Source organism: Muscardinus avellanarius, assembly GCF_963383645.1.
Source record: "Muscardinus avellanarius genome assembly, chromosome: 14".
NCBI classification, from domain to species: domain Eukaryota; kingdom Metazoa; phylum Chordata; class Mammalia; order Rodentia; family Gliridae; genus Muscardinus; species Muscardinus avellanarius.
Window position 1 is genome coordinate 5,404,875 of NC_137800.1, and position 19,543 is coordinate 5,424,417.

Below are 19,543 nucleotides of genomic sequence, written 5' to 3' on the forward strand. Positions count from 1 at the left end.
AACAGGACCTGAAGGCTCAAGCAAATTATGAAGAAGCATGGCCCAAATGCACGTGTATTCTGATCCTGCCAACTGAGATTTCATCCCAGAAGAGAATGTACTTGTATTATTTTCTCCTTTAAAGTTAAAGAGCTTGGATGCATGTCACTGAATGCTCTCATGTCTGGTCACTGAGAATGTCTGGGTCCTGTCAGTGCCCTCCAGAGGAGACAGCTTGAACCTCTCTCAGCATGTCCCTTACAGAGGTGGGCCTTGCAAGGAAGATTACTCCTGGGTGCTGGGGAAAAGGCTATTGTCATAGGAATGGCATTACTGAAGTGCAAAGAAAAAACTGTGTGTTCATAACTGTGAAACAGAAAACTGCTGCTGCAGGTTAAGGTGACAACCCAAACATGTGCATGCTCAGGAGGGTTTAAGTTTATTGGGGGATAGAAAGGTAATTGCTGTTCTCCAGGGATGTTGGCAGGCCCAGGGTGAGGCACCACTAAAATGCAGTTGTGCTAAATATTAAAAAGGTTCATCCCATGCATGTTGTTTGTATAATTGAGGCAGAGTGAAGAGAGCTGATCTCAGGACCCAGACAGGAGTATTTAATGGGATGATTTTATGGTCCTGTAGGAGATTATCCTTGCTTATTTCAACTAAACTCCTGCCCTAAGCCCAGACAGAAGTGGCCGCAGTCTTGGCTCTGCAGATCATCATGTATGTCACTGAGCAGGCTACCCAGACCCTGAAATTTGGAGTCAGCATCTTCCAGGCCCTAGAAGGCTCTGTATCTGTCTCCTCTGGCCTCTGTTGGTGCAATTTATTGCATATTGACTTGTGCATTGCTTAGTTTGGGATTCATGGTCAAAATCATGTGTGAAAGACATTGGTCAAGCCCTGGTCCTTATTCCTCTGGACTAAGCAGGCTTTGTAGCGTAACATGTCTCTAACTTCAAGTTCCATAACCTAACTCCACATTTTCTTGAATTTTTTTCAAATTGATATACAATACTGATTTTTCTATGGAAATTGTATGCTGTTAGCATAGTTTTTTAAATTAAAATAATGATTATAAATCTACTATTTGTAATCCCTTTTCTTATGAATCAGGCTAAGTTCAACACAGCAGTGATGTGTCTTATTTTCACAGAAGTCAGTTGCTACTTTTTCAGAAGGACATTTTGAAACGTAACACCTTCCAAATCCTCCCATGCACAGATATTGCATCTCTGTAAGACCATTGGCTGCTTCAAGGCCAGCACCTGCAGAGAAAAAACAGAAACATTTCAGACTCTTGGCTTTTAGCCCTAGAAACTTTAGAATCATTGAACACAGCTGAAGAGACAACTCTGTGATTCACATAAAACATTTTCTCTGCCATTAAATCACACATAATTGACCATGATGTTGCTAATGAAATGAGACTGTTGTATATCTCACTCAATAACAACAGGCAATCGGATTATTAGTGGTGTTTTCCTCTGCCAAGGGACTTGAATTCAAGTTATTATCTAAATATCATATCTACTCTCTTATTATCCCTCAAATTCATATACTCTCTTCTTTTTTAATGCCAAGCTGGTTGCCATATTATGTACAGATCCTCAGCTACCTTTCAAAGAGAACAGTTATACACATCCCTCTGCTGGAATCCTGTCTTCTCGCTGTCCCCACTATTTCTGGTGATAGAATGATCATTTTTATCATGCTAATTTTAATGTTAGCCGGGCGTGGTGGCGCACGCTTATAATACCCGTGCTTGGGAGGCGGAGACAGGAGGATCGCACAGGTTCGAAGCCAGCTGTGCTGGCTTAGGAGACCCTATTTCCAAATAAAAATATAAAAAATAGGTCTGGGAGCATTGCCCGGAGATAGAAGGGTTTCCAGGAACCCCAGTACCAAAAAAAAAAAAAAAAAAACAACCTAATTTTAATGTTATTCTAGAAAGAATTTATTCTTTCTTCCACTCAGAATCCTAGAATCTCATCATAAAAAAGTACCATAAATTATTCTTCTGCTACAAACAGTAGAGGAGAATGTCATTCTGTGTTTCCTTGGTGAGCAGCCTTTAAACCACTGTTTTTTCTGGCTCCATTGGTTGGTGTTCTTGAATAATTTTGTCCCTTCAAAATACAAGTTTCCTTTGAAACAAGAATAATCAGCACCTCAGAATGTGACTGTATTTGGAGAAAGGCCTTCATGTGGTGATTAAGGTGACATGAAATCATTAGTGTGGACCCTCATATGGGAGAAAGGGTGTTTCTCCTAGAGAAAATTAGGCACAAAGAAGAAAGATGGATAGGGACCAGGAGGAAGGAGGCACCTGTAATTGCAGGAGACAGGCCTCAGGAGAAGCTCAACAGCTTCCATCTCTTGGTCAGACCACCACTCCCAGAACTTTATTTCACTTTTTGAACTCCCTTGTGTTTGCTGTATTTTTTTTTTTTTTTTTTTTGGCAACCCGAGAAGACCAGTGCAGAGGGCTATTCTCTTGGTTCTCCTGGAAGGTGAGCTGAAGAATTCCTACACTGATGCAGTTTTGCAGACAGACACTATGTGTCATCATACACAGCAGGGAGACCTAGAAGAGGTCTACACCTCCAATTGTATGTGCCCACTAGGGCTAGCTCCATTCTGTTGGTGCAGGATCAGGAAGCCCAAATGCCCCTGCACACACCTCTCATGCGATGTTCTGTGCTTTGATCCAGGTGAAAATAAGCATAGATGGAACAGACAATAACAAAACTCCTTCATGTTTGAAAGTCTACTCTTAAACACTTGTTTGTGTGGAGTGTAAGAAAAAATGTCTTCTTGTTATTCAGGTAAAACAAACGCACACAGAAATGAAACTGGAGTAAAATCAAACAGTCTATACTCCTTTCACTTCGTGAGCAGTGGATTTTCTCATCTTCCAAGAAAATCATGTTTTAGTTCATGAAACTGATTTCTATAACTCTGCAAAGTCACTAAGAGTATAAAATTTATGTGATAGAATGTGTTTGTACCCAGTTTTCAGTTAGAAAATTGAGGCACAATTGGGATAAATTAGGCATTCCTGTAGAATAAATCTATAACCGAGGGTAAATTAAAAATAGTTTTTTAGAAAAATTTTAAGCAGTGCTTTCTGCTTAAAAGCATACATATAATTGAGAAACTAGAATTGAGAAATATGTGACATGTTTAAGGTCACTGTTAAGAGACTGATATGAGATGAGGTTGTGTTCTCCATTTCTCCTGAGTTTCCTCTACCCCTTCCACATCTATCCCATCAGTGAAACTCTGCTTTGACCTAGAGAATCTGGTCTCCTCTGGCCTTTAGAGAATCCCCTCCCACTAGAGACCCCCAACTTTGATAATATAATGATTTCTCATGAAAGGTCACCTGTGGATCCTTGAGTGTCTGAACATGGGTTGAGACCCAGGCACTGGCTGAGCTGGCCTGGTAACAGGGCTTCTGGCATCCTGTCTACAGTAGGGAATGTGGGGAGGTCAATTAGCTGACCAGAGCTGTGGATGGCAGGTGCCTCTTTTTGGATGGGAAGCTGGACTCTCAGTGTGAGGAACCTTCCTGTAGGATAAGCAGAAATCCCTTTCATGTAGCATAGGTTCTAGATCTCAAGGATGATGATGCAAGCTGGAAGGTGCTGTGAGTCTCCCCTGACTATCCCTACCTGGATTATTCCACTGCTGCCTAGGACACAGCTTGCAGACCCTGAGACCTACCAACTACTGGCCCTGAAACCATGGATGCTCTCCTGCCTCCTGCTTCTCAGGACGCGGAGTTAACTATCCTAAGCTTCCCTTAGCCCCAGCGTTTCCATCCCTAGTCCAGCTGCTCCAGCAGGTCCCAGAGCTTACCTGGAGCAATCTGGGAGAAGAGGACACAGAAAACCAGCAGCAGAAAGCAGGAGGTCCTCATGGTGTCCAGAAGGCTGTGTCCAATTACAGGAGAGGACAAGAGACTCCCTAGGAGGTTGAGCTGTGAGAGGGCCCAATGCCCGAGTGCAGGTGTATTTATAGGGATCCAGGATGAGACATACTCACAGAGGAGAAACAGGGAGGTATAACAAGGGGGAGTGATGTTGGAAAAGTCATGTGGTTTTATGTGCTCTGAATGGTCTCCAAGTCCTGTGGGGACACTGTCTCTGAACTCCTGGGGCTGGGGTTGGCTCTCAGCCTGGAGATCTGGGTTAGTGCCTCCTTCTGGGCCTTTTGATTTCCAAGATAGGGCCTTCTGAGTGTTCTGATCAAGGCATCTCAGGGGAGGATTACTTCTCCTTACTGGTTCAGAGAGCTCCTGAAAAAGGGATGGAAGCCCAAGCTGGTGGCTCTGGTTCCAGGCCACTTGTTGATCTTTTTACTTAGAGTGTCCTTCACCTGCCTCTGTAAAAACCAAGCCAGTTGCCATTATTAACATTATATCTCAGACTGAAACAGCTTCTTATCTCTCTCTCTTTTGTGGGGTTTTCTGCTTTAGGAGGAGATACAAACTTCATTTTTTCTTTTTTTTTTTTTCAGCTTTTATAACTTTTATTCGGCTTTCAATGGTTAGTTCTCATCCACGTTGACTGTCTGCAGATTTTTGAAGGTGGTAACGGGAACGTAGGTGACCAAGGTGTAAAGTTTGTTGGGTGAGTCTTCATCCTCATTCCGCTTTCTGGACAATCGCACACGAATCCGATATGGAACGTTCCTGATTCCTTTGGCCCAGACGGCTTTGTTGAGCCTGGTATCGATGCGCACATCTGGAGTCCCCATCTCCTTCATGGCAAATTTCCGGATCTCCTTGAGTGCCCGAGGGGCACGCTTCTTGAAACCCACTCCGTGGATGCGCTTGTGAATATTGATGGTGTACTCCCGCGTCACCACCTCGTTGATGGCTGAACGGCCCTTCTTCTTCTCGCCACCCTTTTTTGCGGGAGCCATTTTGCCGGGCCCAAGTTGGAAAGCTCATTTTTTCATTTGTACTGGTGATCACAGGAATTTCCATCTGTGTCTCACCAGTCTGGCACCACAGGAAGGTGGGCTGACCCTGAAGACCTGCACATGTCTGGCTTGGAGATTGTTTTAGGCTGTGTCTAACTTATTCCTCATGTTTTCTTTGATTTTTAAACTTAAATAAAATAGTTTATCATTTGTTTTTATTTTAATTCTGCAGAAAAAGAGAGGTAAAGAGAGAGAAAAAGAGAAAGAAATACTCATATAGAGTTAGACTCAGAGATACATGTACAGAACAGTATAAATAAAGACACAAATAAATATGAAGAGTAAAAAGAAAGAGGGAAAAGAAGACAAATGTAGAGAGAGGTAAGGACAGAGATACTCCTTTTCCACATACACCAGACCTTGGGCCTCACTCTTCCTCTGGCCCATTTGACTCTTCTTAGGACAGGTTGACAATGGATTCTCCCTAGCCTTCTAAAATCCCTCCAGAAAAATAATAATGCAATCCCTGGGGGCTGGGAGTGGGATAAAGAAGGCTTTCAACATTTTCCTAAGGAGAAAAGAATGACCTCATGTTGTTCCAAGCTGGTTTGGCTGTATTCACAGTCACACAGTTGTTAAAAGATGGAGACTGAGGAGCTGAAACTACAGGTGAACTATTGGGACAGGGAGAGTAAAAGAATCAGTGTTGCAAAACATACCACAGAAATGCAAATGTGAAAAAGTGTTTATGTGCTAACCAAGGTTATGGATGAATCTGGAAGAAGGAAGTCAACAGTAGGTTTGGTTTAGAGTGTATTGTAAAATTTTATTTCATTTAAAAAAATTTTTGAATGTGCAAAGAACATTCTTTTAGTGTTGTGTTTTTGAACGGGATAGTACTGGTGTAGCAAAACACCCATAATAAAAAAAAAAAGTAATGGCAGAATACATTTGTAAATATGCTTTCCAATCATTTTAAGGCAGAACAATGGTGCACTCAATAGAAAGTCCACCTCATTTATTAACAATTGTTGTTGACTTCCAAGGTTTGGGACTTATAATAATAAATTTTTACAATGTTTTTATTTAAGATTTATATTTCTTTGATGGTGTTATACAAAAAATAAAGCAGAAAGTATTCTATTTTTTGTTCTAGAATTTTAATTATTACTTCATAAATTACTTTTAACAATGTGAGTACTTTACACATTTCAGAAGAAGTAGCAATAAAAACCATAAGTATATTAAAATTTCTTGGAAGTATTCATTTCTAGGGTGCTCCTTATGGACAAAATCTCCTTATGGACAAAATCAGAGACTCCAAAACTGTGATGTGGGGCCACATCTGGATACTTCTGATTCCCACCATTGGTTTTTGATAACACTAGTAAACTCTCATTCACTGATATTCTGTTTCTGAATTCTTTTACTCTACCGTTTCTGGATTCTTTTACTCTACTTTATTTACTCTACTGTAGGGCTATTGCCAAGGACATCTTAGAACTTTCACAATTCAAAATGTTTATAGGTAAGTGACTTAAAAATTTTTGACATCCCATGATTAAGTTATCAAAATGACCATGAGTTCTCTCCTGGTTACCACAGGTAAATATAAAGCTTAAACTCCTGTTGGCCATTGAATGGAAATGGAGCCTTGGTTCACTGATTCAAGAAGATGGATGAATATGAAGTCAAGGCCACCTACTAATTTTGTTTCTGATGTTTCTACTTCTGGATTTATACTCTTTTTCCAGGTATTGTAAATTCAGCCTCAAAAATGTCTCAGGACAATGGCAAAAAAACAGTAAGATCTTTGCCAAAATGTAACATTTGTGGCCTCTACTGCCTTTTCCTATGTAGTTCTGCTTGCCCTCTAAAATCTCCTGAGCACATTCTCCACTGTCCACATTTATACTCATATTCTGAACCATTCAACTTCCTCTTAGAGATCAGTTCCAAAGATGTTCCACAATCCATATCACCAAACATAGAAACAGCTGTGACCCTACTCCTCTGACAACAATTTCTGTCTCAGTCAACATTCTCACTGCTTTGATCCAAAAGATGGATCACAACAGATACAGGAAGGGAGATATATTTACTCACAATTTGTGGGGCTCTGAGAATAGCAACAGAAAATGGAGAGAGAAAGAGAGAGAGGGAGAGAGAGAGAGAGAGAGAGAGAGAGAGAGAGAGAGAGAGAAGCACCCAAGCACTGCTCTCAAATCATGAAGTCTCAAAGCAGAAATTGAACAAGGGTAGAAGAAGGTCTTATGAAATTCCCCAAGCCACCCCCAGGGACCCTTCCTTAGCAACCAAACCCTGCTTCCAGAATTGCTATGTTGTTTCTGTGAGGGCTATGGGGACATGCTAAATCCAAACTGCTCCAGGTGCACTGGATGATAGTGAGAGGATACATATGACTACTACTCATATTGTCCTGCCAGTAATGTTCACAGTCAGAGCCAAGAGTCGTGTAGTCAATACTGGTTAGGCCCTAGTAAAGCTCACTGCCATGTGGAATGCCAGGTATGTACGTATGATACATGAAGTCTTCTTTTCTACAAATGCCACTGTCTTTTGATGAAAGCAAAGCCTCTAGAGACACTTGTCTAGAGACACTTTTTGTCTAGAGACAAAAATACAGCATTAAGATGTTAATATGTTTTTCTTAAAAATACACTTGGAAGGGGAATGAGACAGGTGGATTTCAAGTACTAAGCCAATGTGGGCAACCTAGCAAGACCCTATTTCTAAGTAAAACTTAAAATGTGGGGGGCTTAGTTCAGTGGTACCCTGGGTTTCAATCTCTCTCCTCTCTCTCTCTCTCTCTCTCTCTCTCTCTCTCTCTCTCTCTCTCTCTCTCCCCTCTTTCACACACACACACACACACATACACACACACACACATACACACACACACACACCATACACACATTCATACTCCTGATGGTATATATGTGATGGATATATTAGATAACAGGAATTCTGAAGACAACATCACTTTCTGTCGTGACCCTAAGGCTCTGACCAGCAGAGCCTAGGGAAGAAACACATGAACGCCAACTTGCTGATGAAGCTACTTCCTCTTTATTCCCCGCAGCAGTTTCCTTATATACCATACCAAGCCTGTTCCCAAAATATCCACCAATCCCATTCCGCCCATGTCCATCCCGTGCTCCCTAGAAGGTACCTCATAGGCGTACTGGCCTAACCACGAGGCATTACATCACAGTCCACGCATGAGGCGCGTGATACTGACAACAGTGCATGCGCCAGCCAAGACCAACAGCGCATGCGCCAGCCAAGACCACCATCCTTGGCAGTCAGCCCGGGAGCCATCTTGGGCTGACGTGCCACACCCTGGCTTCCCACAGTTCCCCCTTTTTATTTATTTAAGAATACAAGGCTTGGGATCGTGCCTGTATGCCATTCCAGTCCCTCCACCTGTGTTAGCGTGAAGGCGGCTTGCATACCATAAGTAGACACTGATTCTTTAATCCTCTGAATTACTTTCCAATCTAGCAGCTGATGATATCTCTGTTGATTCTGATCTAAAAGGACAGGGAAAGCACCTGGGACTGCAGGGACCCTAGCCCACACAGCAGCACTCCTGCTCCTACCATGTGATCACTCCTTATAAGGAGGTGGTGTAAACAAGGGGGGGGGGCTGATGGGCCGGGCGGCTCCTCCTGATAAGATGGCGGGCGCAGCCGCACCCTAGCTAGGGAGCCGACAAGCTCTGCGACTTCCTCATCAGAACTAAAGCTCTCCTCCTCGGCTTCAAGGGGACTTTCTCGACTTTGTTGAGACATTTGCTCTTTTACTTCCTCAAACGCCTTCCTTCCCTCTGTTAAAACTTGTTGGTAACGACCCGAAATATCCAACAGACATGACTTTACTAACCTCCAGATAGCCAGCATGCCTGGGGGCAACGGGCATCTTTCATCTGCTAACTGTAGGTCAGTACCCAGCTGTTCCCACTGAGGGATATTTACATACCCTTCCTCTAAAAACCATGGAGCCTCCTTTGCCACCGTATTCAAAAATTTTTCTATCGTACGTTCTTTCACTGTCACTCCTCCCTTAGCTAGGATTTTTTCTACCGCAGTTCTAACTCTCGACGTAGTCACTTGTGACCCCATCCCTTCTTCGTCGCTTACTGTGAGCCTTAACTTCGTCACTATGCCATGAACCTTATAGCGCTATCCCTTCGCCACTTACCTTGCGGACCTTACCTTTTCTTTGTCCCGGGTCTCACTGTGTTGCAGAGGGCCTAAGTAGCTGAGGCTGTCCACGAACCGCGAACCTCCAGGTCTCAGCCTCCCGAATGCTGGGATTACAAGCATGCGCCACCACGCCCGGCTCTTCTTTGTCCCGGGTTTCAGCACCACTATGTCACAACCCTAAGGCTCTGACCAGCAGAGCCTAGGGAAGAAACACACGAACGCCGACTTGCTGATGAAGCTACTTCCTCTTTATTCCCCGCAGCAGTTTCCTTATATACCATACCAAGCCTGTTACCAAAATATCCACCAATCCCATTCCGCCCATGTCCATCCCATGCTTCCTAGAAGGTACCTCATAGGCGTACTGGCCTAACCACGAGGCATTACGTCACAGTCCATGCATGAGGCGCATGATACTGACAACAGCGCATGCACCAGCCAAGACCACCATCCTTGGCAGTCAGCCCAGGCGCCATCTTGGGTTGACGTGCCACACCCTGGCTTCCCACAACTTTCCTTGAACTTTGCATTTATCTGGGGCCCTCTGGAGGTCATTCTTACTAAAGAGAAGTCTGATGTCAGATTGATTTGTGTGCATTTGCAGAAGGTCCTATACTTTTTTTTCTCCAGAAAATATAGGATATTTCAATTTTAAAGTGTGCTCTGAAATTTTGTGAGAATATATCTAGAGCTTAGTTTTTTTCAGATGTCTACTGAGCATTTGATATTTTCTTAATTTAGAAATTATTATATATATTTACTTGAGAATTTTATACTCTTCCTTGGATAAATTCTATAATTTTTATGTCCTGTTTTTCTAAAATTTATTTGATTAGAGAACTTCTTGAGTATAGGATCAATATATTTTTATCATTTTTCTAATCTCTTTCATCTTTTGGGGTTTTTTTGTACTTGCTTGAATTCATCCTGTATGTTTTGTTTTAAAATTTTTTATTGTTGCAATATTTTTTAAATGGCTACTATCTCCTGTCTATCCTCTGATCATTTCCCAAAACATCTCGTTACCATCTTGAAATGCAATATCTTAGATGTTGTTTGCTTTTACTTAATGTGAATTTCCTTATCTCATGGTGTTTGTCCTTGATGTCTCCTTATTCCTGGTTGTACCTTCACATTTAAGAATGACAATCACGCTGTTTTCTCAGTAGGCACGGTACGATTCCTACACTGCTCTACCAGGAGATCTTTTACTCTGTGAAGCATTTCTTTTGTAGTTAATCTTTTATTGGTGCACAGTCATTGTACACTCTATTGAGATTTGTTGTGATACATGTGCATGACTACAAAACATTTCTTTCCCACCCACCTCACCACCAACCCCCTCCCCCGACTCTACTGCTCTGCCTCCTCATTTTCCTGAGGTTCTTTTTGTTTTCTCTTTTTATTCAAGTTTCTATATATGAGAGAAAACATTCTTCCTTCAATTTCTGAGTCTGATTCACTTACCATGATGTAGTCTAGTTCTTACACTTTCCTGTAAATGACGTATTTTGTTCTTATTATAGCTTAATAATGCATAAAACTGCATTGCGTGAATATAAAACATATTCATCTTTTGATGGCCGCCGAGGCCAGCTAGTTCTACACCCCATATATCATAAAGCATGTTGCTATAAATGGATGCATACATGCATCACTATAGCATTCTTAATTACATTTTTTTAAAAGATGCCAAGAAGTGGTAAACATATGTGATATACTGTTTTTATTCCAAATTTTTTGGGTAGCCTTCATACTAATCTCCATAGAGGTTGAACTAATTTACAAACCTACCATAATACTGAAGTTTTATTATTTATTACATCCATTTCAGCATTTATCTTTATTTGTAGTCTTCATTATTGCCATTCTAATTAGATTAAGATGGAATCTCAGAGTAGTGTTAATTTGTATTTCTCTGACAGAACTGTGAAAAACTTATTAAGCATTTCTTGGCCATTAGTTTTACATCTTTTGAGAAGTGTCCATTTAATGCAATTGTCCATATATTAGTTGCATTGTTGTCCTGGACTTAAATATAATTTAGTTGTTTTATATTCTGTATATTAGTAGTCTGCCTGAGTAGTAGTTGGCAAAGGTTTTTTTTTCTACTATGTAGGCTCTTGATTGTTTCTTCTTTTTAATTTCATTTCAATTTCCTTTTAATTTCATTTCAAGAATTATTGCAATTTAGAGATTTTATTGAGGAAGTTTCTGCATGTGCCTATATGTTGGAGAGGTCATCACATACTTTCTTCTAGTTATTGAAAGATTCTGATCTTATTTTTATGCCTTTGATTCATTTTAAATTAACTTTTAGCTAAGCCTGGTGGTGCACACTTGTAATCCCAGCATTTGGGAGGCTGAGACAGGAGGACTGCATTTTGAAGACAGCCCCAACTACTACTTTTTGAGGCCTTTTCCAACTCAGTGAGACCTTGTTTCAAAAAAAGAATAAAAGATAGATCTGGGGGTATATCTTGAAGGTAGAATGTCCCTGGGCTCCATCCCTAGTACTGAAAAAATAAAATTGACTTTTTTTTTGGGGGGGGGGGTCTGGGGATGGAACTCAGGGGCATTTGACCTCTGAGCTACACTTCCTGCCCTTTTTTAAAATTTTTATTTGAAACAGGGTCTCACTAAGTTGCTGAGGGTCTCACTAAGTTGCGGTGGGCCTCACTAAGTAGATGAGGCTGTCCATGAACCGTGATCCTCCGGTCTCAGCCTTCCAAATGCTGGGATTACAAGTGTGTGCCACCATTCCCAGTGTAAAAATATTGACTTTTATCTGGGTGTGGTGGCGCACACTTGTAATCCCCATGCTTGGGAGGTGGAGATAGGAGGATTGCAGGTTCAAAGCCAGCCATGCTGGCTTAAGAGACCCTATTTCCAAATAAAAAAGTATAAAATAGGTCTGGGAGTGTAGCCCAGAGGTAGAAGGGTTTCCAGGAACCCCAGTACCACCACCAAAAAAAAAATTTTTTGACTTTTATGCAGAATGATGCACAGGGTCTAGTTTTATTCTTCTACATATGGATATCTAATTTTCCCAGGACTATTTTATGAAAGGGCTGTCTCTAACAACTCTCTTAACTATTTTTTTTAATCAAAGATCATCAGGCTGCAAATGTGTGGAATATTTTTCTGTATCTTCTATTTTCAATGTTGGCTTATGAGGGTTTTTTTTTATATGATTCATGTTGTTTTTGTATCTATTGATTTGTAGAATAACTTGAAATTAGGTATTATGATGGATTTAGCACTGTTTTTATTGCTCAAAATTCCTTTGGATAATCAGAGTCTTTGGTTCTTTCAAATGAATTATAGAACTTTTTTCTGTTCTGTAAAAATATTGTTATGTTGATAGGGATTATATTGAATCAAAAGATTGCTCTCGGTAATATGACCATTTTGATTATATTTATTCTGTCCATCAAAGTATATGTGAGTTATTTTAGTCTTTTGTCTTCTTCAATTTCTTCTTCAGTGTACTATAATTATTATTGTAGAAGCTTTTTACCTCCTTGGTTAGGTTTATCCTAGGTATTTTATTGTTGTTATTATTATCATCATCATCAATCATCAATATCATTATTCTGAGGACTTAATCCAGAGACATTCTACCGTTGAGCTACAATTTCAGCCCATATTTTGTTCTTTATTTTGAAGCAGGATCTACTAAGTTTTGAAGGGCCTAAGTAGCTGTGGCTCCTCAAACCTGTGATCCCCCTGTCTCAACTTCCCAAGTACCGGCATTACAACTGTGTGCCACCACATCTGGTCCTGTTTAAGTGTGTGTGTGTGTGTGTGTGTGTGTGTGTGTGTGTGTGTGCCTGAGGACTGAACTCAGAAGCATTATATCTCTGAAATAGACCCCCAGCACTTTTTTATGTTTTAATTTTAAACAAAGTTTCACTAAGTTGTGAATAGGGCCTCAATAAGTTGCTAAGGCCAGTTGTAATTCAGTGATCCTCCTATCTCATCCTTTCAAGTGCTATGATTACAAGTGTGTACCAACTTCCGGGAAGATGGTGACCGAGAAAAGTAGCATTTATGAGTCCTGCTAACAATCAATGTCTATTGCCACAAAATGAGCATTTTTCATAGCCAGAAAACACCATCAGCAGAGAAATAAAAACTGTGAATACGAGGGACAGAGAAAAAGAAGACTAGAAGAACAACCAGAGACCAGAAAAGAAACCAGTCCACACTGCAGTGGTGGAGTCATGCCGGCGCCATCTTCCCTCGCAGCACCAGGCCCCAGAGAAGAAAGGGACTCACAACTGAGCTCAAAACCAGAAAAGAAATATGCCAGCCTCACAGCCGAGGGCACAACAGCAGCACCATATTTCTAGCAGTGGCAGTGAGTTCACTGTGCCTGCAACAGCTCCAGATCAGCGCATTCAACAACCCACCAGGCTCCTGAGAAGAAAGGGACTCAAACAGAGCTCAAAACCAGAAAAGAAATACGCCAACCTCACGGCTGAGGGCGTGGCAACAGAGCCATATTGCCAGCAGTGGCAGCGAGTCCACCATGCCTGCAACAGCTCCAGATCAGCACACTCAATAACTGTAAGTAAAATTGCGGCCACTAAAGGAGAAATCCCAGTACTGCACCCCCAGGGACTTGAGCAGCTTTGATAATCTCCCCAGGTCTGAGATTTTGCAGTCCACCCCAGTGAAGGAGTAGAGGTGGCAGAGATACCACACCCTAGTTGCAGCTCCCCATGGGAAAACACCCAGCCTGGCATCCCCATGGTCTTGTGCAGCCTCAATTAACTCCCTGGGTCTGAGACTTTGCAATACAACCCAAGTAAAGAACTACTGTAAAGTAAAGTCACACTGTAGTGGTGACTGAGATTACCACAGACTTGAGATCCAGAGCATCCTAAATGAAGTAGTAGTGACTCAGGGAAGAAGCCAGAGAAGGCACAAACTTCTGAAATCATGGGAAAGAGGAATAACAATGGAGCAATAAATGCCCACAACCACACAACAACAGAACCTGATAACACAGTAATTCAGAGATCTCCAGATAAAATCAGGAATATAACTGTAGAAATAATACAGAGCGTTTGTAAAGAATTTAGAGAGAGTTTAAAAGAAATAAAGGATGCAATCATTGAAGTAAAGGCCTCAATTCAAAGTATAAATAATCAATTAGACCACATGGAGAGGAGGGAAAAGAAGGTGAACCCAAAGGGATCAATAATCTCTTCAAGGAAGTAATAGCAGAAAAATTTCCAAACATAGAGCAAGAGGTTGATACACAGGTACAGGAAACTTATAGAACTCTCTTTACACAGGATCAGAGAAAAGGTTCCCCACGACACATAAATGTCAAAATGACCAACATGAAGCCAAGCAGAGAATCTTAAAGGCAACAAAAACAAAAGGCTAAGTGTCAATCAGAGGAAAACCAATTAGAATCACTCCAGACTTCCCAAACCAACTCATGAAAGCCAGAAGGGCTTGGAGTAACATATTTCCAAACTCTGAAAGAAAACAATTTCCAGCCAAAAATGTTCTACCCAGCAAAACTATCTATCAAATTAGATGGGGAAATAAGAAGCTTCCATGACAAACAGAAACTGAAGGAATTTATGTCTTCAAAACCAGCGCTAGAGAAAACACTCAAGGAGATTAACTACAAAGAAGAAATAGGTAATACACACCAGAAGCAAAGAAACAAGATTTTCATCCAGTAGACAACTAAGCAAAGAAGAATAAACAGTATCTCAAACAGAAATAAAATCTTAACATGTTAGGAATTTAAAATTATCTCTCAATAATCACACTAACTGTAAGTGGCCTCAACTCCCCAGTAAAAAATACATAAACCAGCACAATGGATTAAAAACCAGAATCCATCCATCTGCTGCTCACAAGAAACACACCTTACAAGTAAAGATAGGAACAAACTCCAGGTAAAGAGCTGGAGCAAGGTAATCCATGCTAATGGAACTCGAAGTTCCATTAGCAACTATGGAATTAGACAAGTTAGACTTCAAACCCAAACTTATTAGAAGAGACAAAGAAGGTCATATTTTACTGGTAAAAGGAATAATCCAGCAAGAGGAAATAACAATAATCAGCATGTATGCCTCTAACATCTTGTGCTCCAATAAGATGTACAACTACAATGCACCAATAAAACAAATTGTAATATTCTATTTACAGCAGCCTCTGCAGAGAAGATATCCAAAAGCAAGGAATAAAGTTTGACCCAGCTACACCAACTAAAACAAACTAATCAGAAACTAACAACCCCAGCTACTGAGTCTGTACACATGAGGTTCCCATTGCAGGTATCCTGACTGGGGAACAGCATTATTTCAGCAAACCATGTGGAGATATGACCTGGTTTCCAGGAGTGTTTGCAGGGGTAATGGTGAGGCAGCAATGATATGCAGTTGTGCTGAATCATGAAGAGTTTGTGCTATTCATGGTTGGTTGTTGTTAGACATATAATGGCCCATTAAGGAGTTCATAAGTTGGTCTTAGGAGCTGATATAATTGAGTGTTATTGGTCTGAGAAGCTAATATAATTGAGTGTTAAGGTTGGAATTCCAGCCTTGGATAAATTTACTGTAATAAATTTCGCTGGGTGGTATGTGGTAGTCTAGTAGGGTGTGGCTATGAGTGGGTCCCTGGGGGTGTAGCTATAGAGATTATTTGGTTCCTCCTCCCTCTGCTAGTGTTGTCCCCCCCTCACTTCTAGACTCTATGACATGAGAAGGAAAGCCCACATCCCTCTCTTTCTGTGCCTTCAGCTGCCATGCTCCGAGTTCTGTGGCCCCTGGCCTCACAAGGAATAAACTTGAAACCACAAAAAAAATCTTTTTTTTAATTTACATAGTCAATCTGTTATATTATAGTTGCAAGAATGCTAACTAGGACAGTTGTATAATTGAATCATGGTGAATAGACTTAATCCCAGAATATAGTCATAAATACTAGAAGATTAAACTTGGGGGATGTGTTTATATTTCTAAAGGAGATTAATCTTGAAAACTAAACTAAAGCTCTGCCCTAAGTCCAGACAGCAGAGGTCACAGTCTTGGCTCTGCAGATCGACCATGCCATTGAACCACTGCCCAGATTCCAGAATTTGAAGTTGGCCTCTTCCAGCCCTGGGACTCTCTGTTGCTGTGTCCTGGCTCTTGTTATTGTTCTTGATCCCATATGGACCCTCTGCATTGATCACCTTGGGTTCTATGGCAAAAATTATTGTGTGAAGGACATTGCTCAAGACCTGACCCTCATTTCCATAGGTCCATAACCTAAACCCACATTTTTTAATCTCTTCCAAATGACAGAAAAGAGTCATTTTGATCTGGAGAGAGTATGCTGTGAGAGTAGTATTCTTTATTAAAATAGTAATTATCAACCATTCACTTGGATTCTAGCATTTATGAAACACTCTCAGTTTCGATGCAGCAAAAAAAATTATAGGAAAAACAGATTCCAAGGGCTTTCATTTTAGGAGGACATTTTGATTCGTAGCACTTTCCAGGGCATTCCTTTCGGACCACTGGGACACCATCTCTTTTAGGGTAGACATCTACAAGTAGTAAATAGAAACATGTCAGTCTCATGGGTTCTAGGCCAAATGACTTTAGAACCTCTCTAAAGGCAGAACAGAAAACTCTTCAATGCACATGAGCGTGTTTTCTCTTCCACAGAATTTCACATCATTGACTATAGTGTTTCTAATGAAATTAGAGAGGTATATACATAGCTCATTAACTCCAAGCAACAGGCTATTGAGTGGCACTTTTCTCTACCAAGGGACATTTAGATGTGCTTGAAACTCGAGCTATCCTCTAAATATGATGCCTTCACTCTTTTACCATCTCTCAAATTCATGTACTTTCTTTTATAAATGCTAAGCTGAATATCATATTATGTACATACCCTCAACTATCCTGTCTAAAAGAACAATTGCACTCATTTCTGTGATTGAATGTTGACTTCTTACCTTTTCTACTACCATTTCTGGTGGTACTAATGAGCCTCTTCACTAGGGTAACTTTATGTTTTTCTAAAAAGTCTTCACAGGTATCTCCAGTTGGAAGTTATTCCTTTTTTATTTAAAATAAAACATATCATAACAAAGTGCTATAAACTAGTCCTCTACTGTAACTAATAGAGAAGAACGTTGCTCTGTGATATACCTGGTGAGAAGCCTTTCGACCATCCTTTTGCCTGCTTCCATTGGTTGGTGTTTGGGGCTAACTCTTAACTCTTAAAAATGTAGATATGTGACTGGATTCTTGATGGTTTCCTTTGCTTAACAGAAACTTTTAATTTTAGTGTCATCCCATTTTTAAGTCTTATTTTAATTTTCTGAGCTTTGGGGGTCCTATTGAGGAAATTTCCATAGTTCTTATATTTTGGAGTTTTTTTCCTACACCTTGTAATAAATTTAAAGTCTCTGGTCTAATTTGCAGGTGTATGATCTATCTTGAGTTACCTCTTATGAAGGATTAGAGATTGGAGTTTAATTCCATTGTTCTCAGAATAGATGCCCAGTTTTCCGAGCATTAGGAAGCACCATAGCTGCTCCTGCTCAGCTCTGGAAAACAATATAGGTTCTGTGCTTTGAGTGAGTTACTCATGATCATATTTAGGTGTAACAGATAAAAAAAAAAACTCTTCATGTTACAAAAACTGTTTTTACACTCTGTTTAATTTGGATGCTCAGATAAAATGTCTACTTAATACTTTGTTACTTTACTCAAACATAAGAACTGACATTGGGGAGTAATCTACAAAAAGTATACATTCCTAATGTCTGGCATGCAGTGGTATTTTTATTCTTTAACGAAAAACGTTTTCCATCAGCGGTAAGTAGCAGAAAGTAGTAGTGGTTGGGGGTGAGAATTAATGAAAGAAATGCCTACATTGGTGTAATGTTCATATGTAAAAATTGCAGTACCAATTTCAGTGCTGTATATGGGTAAGGAGAGACAGTCGGGAGAGAGACAAGGGGAAGCTTATCAAGCGCTGTGTGAATGTATCAAGCTGAACTACGTTATGATGTGAGGCTACGATGCACCAATAAAAGTCCATTTGAAAAAGACTAAGAATGAAACTACCTCATGGCTTAAGTATATGACTCCTCAGTACTTCTCCAAAGAATTAAATCTGGGATGAGGGAACTCAAATTGCAGTACACAAAACTGATTTTTCTACCTCTGAAAGTGGTCGTTACAGGCAACATGAAGAAATAGATTAACGATGCTTTTATGTCAAGCTTTCAGATGAGAAAATGAAGGCGTAACTGGAGTCAATGAGTCATTCCTTAGGAATAAGGGGTATCTTGGAGAAAAGTGAAAGAGTCCTTCACAGAATTCCCAAGCATTGTGTTCTTCTCAAGGACCTTCACTTTGCAAATGAGGAAATTTGTTCTCAGAAATATGTCCCAAGTTCAGCCTGGCATGGTGGCACACACTTGTAATTCCACTACTTGGGAGGCTGAGACAGAAGGCTGCAGATTTGTGGCCAGCCTCAGCTACTTAGTGAGACACGCTGCAACTTAGTGAGACCCCGTTTTAAAATAAAAAATAGAGCTGGGGTTGTAGCTGAGAGGTAGAATGTCCCTGGATTCAATCCCCAGCACTACCAAAAGAAAAAAAATATATGTTCCAAGTTCACTGTCACTCTGAGTGACAGAGTGGGGGATACAAATGTGTTCTGGATTCTTCCTGAGGGTTTCAGCTCTCAAACATCACAGATGCATTCCCTTGAAACATCTTATGACTGGATCATCGAGAATGCCTATGTCTAGTCAGTGTCCTCCATAGGAGGCAGCCTCATCCTCTTTCAGCCTGTCCTTGTCAGAAGAGGATGTTCTATGAAAGACTACCTCAGGTCTTGGGGCAAATGCTATAGTCACAGGTATCACAATAACGAAAGTCTGAGAATAAAATTATTTGTGTACCGGGTAGTTGCTGCTGAGGGTTAAGGAGACAGGAGTACTATGTGCATGCTCAGGAGAGTTAAGAGGTTTACTGAAAAAAATAAAGGTATCCTCTATCCTTCCTCAATGGTATAAGTAGGCCCAATGATGAGGCAGTATTCATGTGCAGATGTGCTGAGTCACCGTGAGGGTCTGAGCTAAGCATCTCGTTGTATAATTGAAGCAGAGTGAAGAGACCTGACCCCAGAACCCAGACATTAGGACTTGAGGATGGAACTTAAGGGGACGCTTTTGTGGTGATAAAAGAAGTCACCCTTGCTAAAGTTAACTAATCCTCCTCCCTAAGCCCAGACAGATGAAAGCACAGTCCTCACTCTGCAAATTGACCAGGGCACTGAGAAGACTGCCGGAACCTGAAATTTGGGATCAGTATCTTCCTGGCCTTGGGCGACTCTGCAGCTCTCTCCTCTGGCCTCTG

The 19,543-nt window shown here is 40.8% G+C and overlaps 1 protein-coding gene across 1 annotated transcript; it reads right to left on the minus strand.

Moving 5' to 3' along the window:
* Positions 1-4,451: 4,451 nt before the first annotated feature.
* On the minus strand, positions 4,452-4,916 carry LOC308273662 (large ribosomal subunit protein eL31). Its single transcript, XM_080710909.1, has one exon. It carries the CDS (start codon positions 4,909-4,911, stop codon positions 4,534-4,536), a length of 378 nt encoding a protein of 125 aa, XP_080567035.1. The 5' UTR covers positions 4,912-4,916; the 3' UTR covers positions 4,452-4,533.
* Positions 4,917-19,543: the final 14,627 nt, after the last annotated feature.

What these genes read in the sequence shown, in the direction of transcription:
- LOC308273662 (XM_080710909.1), bottom strand. Translation starts at nt 4,911, where the DNA reads ATGGCTCCCGCAAAAAAGGGTGGCGAGAAGAAGAAGGGCCGTTCAGCC.